Consider the following 8,678-nt stretch of genomic DNA (forward strand, 5'->3'; position numbering starts at 1 on the left):
GGAGAAGGATCAGACAGAGGTGGTAATATTCAGGCTTTTTTTCAAAGTGATGTTTGCGTGGCAAAGCATAAATTAAGATATCTTATTACTAAGCAAAATACTGATGTTAAAATATTTTGATTTATGTACTTGAGAAGATTTTTCATGTATATTAACCTCTTTTCTAATTTTTCTATGAAACGCTATACTCCTTGGTGGTTAAATGGTCTAAAATGTTTGTCACCGATTTCTCATTTCATCTTGATTTTCATCCGCTGTTTCCTGTTGTCAAGCACTTCAGGTTTTACAGCTTGACTAATGCTTGTGGACAGATTCATGTTGTCTCTTACATATTTGTATGAAAACCTACAGAATTCATTGAACTGGTTCTTTAACATTTCCCTTCCCCTTATTTATTTGTTCATACGTGAGGTACCCCACATTTGCATTAGCAAGACAGATTTTAAATAATCAAGAAATAGATTCATCATCAAAGTACATTTTAAAGACCTTACATTTGTAGCAAGACAGATCACACTTATTCCTTCCTTACTTCCTAATGCAAATTCTTGACAAGCGTATCAGTAAGAATGTCTTGCTGCTGAAGGCAAGAAGAAAGACTGTTTGTAGGCACTGTGATAAACAGAAAATAATGACGTTTGATTTGAGTAGTTTAGTAAAAATAGTCACTTCTTAAGAGCTTGTAAAAAATATTATTAAATGTTCCCGAGACAATTTAGTTACTTATTATACCTAAGAGTATAACATAAAATGAACACTATTCAGCTGTCTGCAGAATGGATCTGATCATAAAAGACCAGCTACTATAAAAAGAATGCTTCTTCGTAGATGCATTTACTTATGTCATTTTTTTTTTACATGTTTCTGTTTTCACAAGCATTATTGGCATATTTTATTTTTTTCTGGTGGATCTTTCTAGGGTCAGGTGAGTTAACAAACCCTTTATATTCAGAATAGTTTCATTCCTGCCACACTTTTAACTATCATGCTGTGTTTCCCTGTCTCCTGTTTTTCCTTGCTTGTCCTCTATCATGCAGTGCTGATACCGGGTTTACAGAACATATGGGTGAATCATTCCTTTGACATACAGGTGTGGTGCAAAGACATCTGTCGGGACCTTCTGTGGCTGTGACATGGTGAACTGGCTCATTGAAGTCGGCCTTGCCTCCGACCGCGGGGAAGCTGTGATATATGGAGATAGACTGGTGCAAGGGGGAGTCATCCAACATATTACCAACGAGTATGAATTTCGGGACGAGTACTTGTTTTATAGATTTCTTCAAAAGAGCCCCGAACAGAGTCCTCCTGCTATTAATGCAAACACACCCCCACAGGAAACATATAAAGAGATTGAGCATTCATCCCCATCCCCTAAGACCTAAATTATGAGGGAGACAACCCTGGGCCATATTCCAGCCCCAGATCTGTTTCTTATTAGCTGTGTGACCTTGGGCAAATCATAATCTCTCTGAGCCTCAGTTGCCTCTTCTGTAAAATTTGGTGAGACGTGTTCCCACCCCATGCGAACATTTTGTGATTTCATGTCTATGGAAAACACACAGGAAACTGACTTAGGAAAAAGAGAAAACCAAGTCAAAATTTAAAGTTCTGATAATAAATACAATAACTACTATAAACTAGTTATGCCAACATTTTAAAACATTGCTCCCCACATCTGTTTGCTATAATTTCAAAGTCAACATCCAATGTACTGTTGCTTTAAATTGCCAAATTTGGCAGGTGTACCGCTGGCAGGAAATGGACGTTAAATTATGATAACTTTGCACTTATTGCTAGCACCTCCTGAAAAAGAATTTTAATGATTCTGATAAAAGGCCTTCTTATTCTCTTTTTCCCGTTTTCTTGACAAATAGTACTCATTAAAAACTAGAAGTTTTTAGATGAACTAGAAGTTCATCTTTTCTTATTTTTGTATCCAAAATACTAATCTGTGCCACAGGAGGCGAAGAAGAATCACCATAAATATTATCTCCAAAGTCCATCAGCAGAAGTCTAATCTTTAACTTTTGTACTAAAAATAATTTCAGCAGTTTTGTTTAAATTTTATCAACAAAATTATTGTCATATATCAATTCTGGTGTTTGCACAAAGCATCACAGTGCAGAAGGACAGCCCTATCACTTTATTCCCTGTAGTTAAAAAGAAAAAAATCTATATAGTTCAAATCAAGATTTAAAAATTCTAAACCTAACATCCTACTTTTACATCTAGAATTTAGCCTTTTTAAAGGAGCCATGTATAAAAACCTATAAACTTGAAAATTATTCAGTGTTGCCCTCAGATAAGCTTTATCTTCAATAAATTAAAAAGAGATCTATTCACATGACCTTTGAACCTCTACTTGTTAGGTGTCAGTACTGGTTTAACTTATTTAAAACATGTTGCAAGTATTTATTTTTCTCATACTTTTAATGTCTCATGTAAAAGCCATTTAGAAAATAATTTATAGATTTAAATCATTGCTCTTTTAATGCAACAAATATGTAATTTTTTTAAAAAATCTGCATGGAAGCCTGGTGTATTTAACAAGTAAATTATACTTTATTGTGTAGTATTAACGTGTACCAACTTTATGTTATGATTAGGGAATGGAGATGTTTTTTCAGCAGAACTATCTTGCGGCAAGACCCTTTTTTTCATATGACCACATTATAAGTCTCAGAATGCTCAGGAGTAAGCATAAAGCCTCACTGTTATACCAGGAGACTTTTATAGTGACAGCAGTACGGATATTCATTCACATGCATGCAGGCAACTCAAACTGAAGAATTTGTTTTGTGAACAAGTCATACTTCACATGTTCTGTTATTTGCATGAAGGGAATGAGCAGCATCTTTTTCCATGGGAAACACTAAGAGAAAACCCTGGATCTGACTGATCTGAGGTTTCAGATAAGCAAAGGCTTTTTAGGGATGTTTTTAAGATTATGGATATGCTAATTTTGTTAAATGAAAATATTTGTAACTTTTACTCTCACTGACAAAGCGAGTTTCTCAATAAAATACCTATTTTAACTTGCATTGCCAACATCTTGTCTTTGAGGAATCTGAAAAATGCAGAAGCCATCACAGAGGTCTTTTCTATACATTTTCAATTTTTTTTTTTTAAGATTTTATTTTTTTGAGAGAGAGACAGAAAGAGCACGAGCAGGGGGAGGGGCAGAGGGACAAGGAGACTCCCCACTGAGCATGGAGCCCATCATGGAGCTCGACGTGAGGCTCAATCCCAGGACCCTAAGACCGTGACCTGAGCCAAAGTCAGACGTTTAACTGACTGAGCCACTCAGGCGCCCCTCAATGTTTTGTTAAATGGGTCTCCTGAGATTGTTCCATTCTTCGTGACTCTATGCATGGGGATCTATATGCACAGGGCCTTGCTCAATTATGCACTCAGTAAGCACTTTTTGTTAATGAATCAATATGACAGAGTCCTTTGCACATTTCATAATATTTAATATGCAGGGTCACAGCTGAGAAAATTACCTGATAGAATTTTGATTTAAATCTACCCCTTTTAGGTGCCTGGCTGGCTCAGTTGGTAGAGCATGCAACTCTTGATCTCAGGGTCATGAGTTCGAGCCCTACGTTGGGTATAGAGACTACTTAAAAAAAAATTACGCTTTTAGGCTAATATTCAGTATGGTAAATTGTTCATTTCTTTGTTCTGATTAATTCCCTGAATAGCTTTTGTTTAAACTTCAATAGTTTTGGAATAAGGTAGAGTGTGCTTGGAATTTTAAGAATAACAATTAATGACATTAAGTTTGTAAAAGCAAGAAAAATGTAAAACTATTATTTTATGTTTGCTATGTAGGATATAGCTCTTAGTTTTTGCCCCTTCAATTCTCATATGACGTTAAATATTAAATTACTTTAGACCACTGGTCGTAGGTAGTCAAGTGATGTCTGATGGTTGGAAACACAGTTCAGGATCAGAAATGTAATCACCATTCTTCAGGAAAAGGTGAGATGATAAATTTCTATGATTGGTATGAGAAAAGCCTGAAGTAATTAATTAAAAAGAGAAAACATTCACTCTGTTGAATCTATTTTTGGCAAATTTTACAAGTAGGAACTAAATTTCCAAAATTCTAGGCTGCATAATTATTTCTAGGACAAAATTTTTGGTTGATCAACAAAACTAAAAGACAATCTACTGAATGTGAGAAGATATTTGCAAATGACATAACTTAAAAAGGGTTAGTATCTGAAATATATAAAGAACTTACACAACTTGACACCAAAAGCCAAATAATCCAATTAAAAAATGGGCAGAAGACACAAACAGACATTTCTCCAAAGAAGACATATAGATGGTCCACAGGCACATGAAAAGATGCACAATATCACTCACCATCAGGGAAATGCAAATCAAAACCACAATAAGATGTCATCTCACACCTGTCAGAATGGCTAAAATCGAAAACACAAGAAACAACAAGTGTTGGCGAGGATGTGGAGAAAAAGGAACCCTCGTGCATTGTTGGTGAGAACTCAAACTGATGTAGCCACTGAGGAAAACAGTATGGAGGTCCTTCAGAAAATGAAAAATAGGAAGAAAAAATTAAAAATAGAACTACCACATGATCCAGGAATTGGACTACTGAGTATTTACCCAAAGAATACAAAAACATGAATTTGAAAGGATATATGCATCCCTGTGTTTATTACAGCATTATTTGCAATAGATAACCAAGTGTCCATCATTAGATGAATGGATAAAGAAGATGTGATATATATATACACACACACACACAATGGAATATTATTCAGCAATAAGAAAGAATGAAATCCTGCCATTTGCAACAATATGGATCTACAGAATATAATGCTAAGCGAAATAAGTCAGTCAGAGAAAGACAAATACCATATGATTTCACTCATATGTGAAATTTAAGAAACAAAACAAAGGAAAAAAAAAAGAAACCAAAAGAGAAACTGTTACATACAGAGAACAAACAGATTGGGGTTGGGGGAGAGAGATGGGTGAAACAGGTGAAGGGGATTAAAAGTACACTTATCTTGATAAGCACTGAATAATAGATGGAATTGTTGAATCCCTATATTGTACACCTGAAACTAATATAAAACTGTATGTTAATTATACTGGAATAGGGGCGCCTGGGTGGCTCAGTCGTTAAGCGTCTGCCTTCGGCTCAGGTCATGATCCCAGGGTCCTGGGATCGAGCCCCGCGTCGGGCTCCCTGCTCCGCAGGAAGCCTGCTTCTCCCTCTCCCACTCCCCCTGCTTGTGTTCCTTCTCTCGCTGTGTCTCTCTCTGTCAAATAAATAAATAAAATCTTTAAAAAAAAATAAATAAATAAAATAAAAAAATAAAAAATTATACTGGAATAAAAATAAAAATTTTTTTGGTTGAAGATTAATATATAAATTGATGTTTTCACCAAAGATCAAATAAACTAGCTTTCTCTAAAGTACTCAATTTATTAAACTATTCCCTGGGTTTATTACACCGTGGTAAATAATAAACCACATCATTTAAGGGTTAACCAAAAAAAAAAAAAAAAAAAGCTTAATTTCAGCTACTATATTTTTTACTTAAGAAATATGTGAAATTTAAGAAAACCTTAAATTTTCTAAGATATACCACAAGGCATTAATTACCCACATGATTACCAAAACCCAAATACCATATCGGATTTACAGAGTCAAAGTCTCCCAAACTGTTCCTTAATTAATTCACATATCCTTATAATAATCCTTGTATTTAGGGAGGTATTTATTCCCATTTTGAATATGGAAAAAGGCAACAAGTTGGACCTGTGACTTTACACAGGTTACCAAGTAGTACAGATAGATTGTCTCAGTAATTTGCTCAACTTTACAGAGGACTGTATAAGTTATTTCCATCACCACTCGAATGCACATTTAACATTTATTGAGCATCTAGCTTGTGCCAATGTTGAATACTGAGCTCACAATGGTGGGAACAAAGACGGTTCCTAACCTCATAAAGCTTCTAGATTACTGTGAAAGACAGATGTTAGACATATAATTACCCTTCTGATCAGGATCACATGTGGTTCTGAGAGTTTGTAACAACAGACTTGACCCTGTGGTATGGGGAAGACTTTCCTAAGGAACTCATGTTTCAGCAAAATTCTAAAGGATGAAAGGAACTGCTGACGCAAAGAGGAGCACGTGAAATGAATGGTGCAAGCAGGGGGTACAGCCGTTGTGAAAGAACTGGGCACATTCGAGGATTTGAAAGAGCAGCATAGGAAGAGCTTTTTAAAAAGGGGAAAGCAAATTGATGCAGGCACTGTAGAAAACAGTATGGAGGTTCCTTCGAAAGTTAAAAATAGAATTACCATATGATCCAGTAATTCAACAACTGGGTATCTACCCAAAGAAAACAAAAACACTAATTCAAAAAGATATATGCACCCCTCTGTTTATTGCAGCATTATTTACAATAGCCAAAATGTGGAAGCAACCCAAGTGTCCAACCATAGATGAATGGGTAAAGAAGTTGTGGTATGTACATATACAATGGGATATTATTCAGCCATAAGAAAGAATGACATCTTGCCATTTGCACCAACATGGATGGACCCAGAGGGTATAAGGTTAAGTGAAATAAGCCAATGAGAGAAAGACAAATACCGTTATTATTTCACTCATACATAGAATTTAAGAAACAAAACAAATGAACACCAAAAAGAAGAAGAAGAAAAAAACAGACTTAAGTACAGGGAACTGGTGGTTGCCAGAAGGGAGATAGATGGGGGGATGGGTGAAATCGATGAAGGGGATTATGAAAAAAAGAAAAAAACATTGGCAAAACTGTAATAAGATATAGATGGGGAAGATCAGCAGGATCTTGTTGATAGTTGTTAAGGACTGGAACTTAATACAATGACTCTTTAAGAGTTTTAGACTCAACAATAAGAAAATGAACAACCTGATTTTTAAAATAAGTGAAAAAGGGGTGCCTGGGTGGCTCAGTCGTTGAGCATCTGCCTTCAGCTCAGATCGTGATCCCAGGGTCCTGGGATCAAGCCCCACGTTGGGCAACCTGCTCCACGGGAAGCCTGCTTCTCCCTCTCCCACTCCCCCTGATTGTGTTCCCTCTCTCACTGTGTCTCTGTCAAATAAATAAATAAAATCTTTAAAAAAATAAAATAAAAAAATAAAAAATAAATAAAATGAGCAAAAGATCTGAAGAGATATGTCACCAAAGAAGATAGATGGCAAATAAGCATATGAAAAGATGTTCTGCATCATATGTCATCAGCAAATTAAAACAATGAGATACTACTACACACCAAGGAGATGGCCAAAATCCAGAACACTAACAAATACCTAATGACAAGGATGTGAAGCAACAGAAACTCTCATTCATTGCTGGTGGAATGCAAAATTGTAGTCACTCTGGAAGACAATGTGGCAGTTTCTTAAAAACTAAACATACTCTTACCATACCATCCAGCACTCATGTTGCTGGGTATTTACCCAAATAAACTGAAAACTTATGTCTACACAAAAACCGGCACACAGATGTTTATAGCAGCTTTATTCATAATTGCCAAAACATGGAAGCAACTAAGATGTCCTTCAGTAGTGAATATCAGCAACCAAGATATCCAGACAATGTAATATTATTCAGCACTAAAAAGAAATAAGCTCTCAAGCCATGAAAAGACATGGAGGAAACTTAAATGCATATTACTAAGTAAGTTAAAGAGCAAATCTGAAAAGGCTAAATACTGTATTATTCCCAACTATATGATATTCTAGAAAAGGCAAAACTATGGAGACAGTAAGAAAGATAAGTAGTTGTCAGGGATTAGGGGGAGGGAGAGATGAATAGATGGAGAACAGATGATATTTAGAGGAGTGAATCTACTCTGTATGATACCATGATCATTAATACATATCATTATACATTTGTCCAAACCCATAGAAGGTACAATGAGTGAACCCTAATGTAGACTATGGATTTGGGGTGATAATGATATGCCAATACAGGTTCATCAGTTATAGCAAATGTACCATTCTAGTGTGGGATGTTGATAGAGGGGTAAGTTGGAGGTGGACAGGAGATATGTGGGACTCTATTTTCTGTTCAGTTTTGCTCTAAATCTAAAACTTGCTATAAAAAATATTTTCTTAAAAAGTTTTAGAGGGCAATTCATGATTAGATTTACATTCCTTAGAGATCACTCGGGCTGCAGTGACCTCTGTGAATGGAGATAAAGAACAAAAATGGGTGTAGAAAACAGTTAACTGCAGTTGTCAGGTGAGAGATGGTGCTGGTTGAGTCTAGGGTGGTGTGGGAGGAGAAAGAGAAAACATGTTGGCCCTAGGGAGAGAAATAAGATTCAAGTATGTGTCCCTGGATAAATGAATGCACTGCTTACCCTTAGTTTCCTCATATATTAAGAGAGAGAAAAGAGGTATAGGGGTTGGCCAAGGGTCTTCATGATTTGGGGAGAACCTAACACTGAACCATATGTAAGGCAAACACGGAATTAACTGAGTACTTGAGACAATAATCTTTTCTTCTGTAATGGCAGCCCTGTATTAGACAAGAGCAAAATCAGGCAGATTATGGTTGTTATGAGAGAACTTTTAAAAAATTTTTCTTTTTTTTTTTTAAAGATTACTGATATGAGGAATTCTTTTTTTTTTTTTT

The 8,678-nt window shown here is 35.7% G+C and overlaps 1 protein-coding gene across 2 annotated transcripts in view; it reads left to right on the forward strand.

Moving 5' to 3' along the window:
• Positions 1 to 5,134, forward strand: part of GPR155 (G protein-coupled receptor 155) — a 45,876-nt gene extending 40,742 nt beyond the window's left edge. Inside the window, exon 16 of one of the 2 annotated variants that reach the window (XM_006744589.3) lies at positions 1,091 to 5,134. In XM_006744589.3, coding sequence (XP_006744652.1) covers positions 1,091 to 1,382 — 292 coding nt within the window. In that variant the 3' untranslated portion in view covers positions 1,383 to 5,134. Of the gene's footprint in view, positions 1 to 1,037 lie in introns of both variants that reach the window. The other variant, XM_031040491.2, reaches the window with a different exon arrangement.
• Positions 5,135 to 8,678: the final 3,544 nt, after the last annotated feature.

This window comes from Leptonychotes weddellii, chromosome 3 (genome assembly GCF_054177405.1).
Source record: "Leptonychotes weddellii isolate Sample4059 chromosome 3, ASM5417740v2, whole genome shotgun sequence".
In the NCBI taxonomy this organism is placed as follows: domain Eukaryota; kingdom Metazoa; phylum Chordata; class Mammalia; order Carnivora; family Phocidae; genus Leptonychotes; species Leptonychotes weddellii.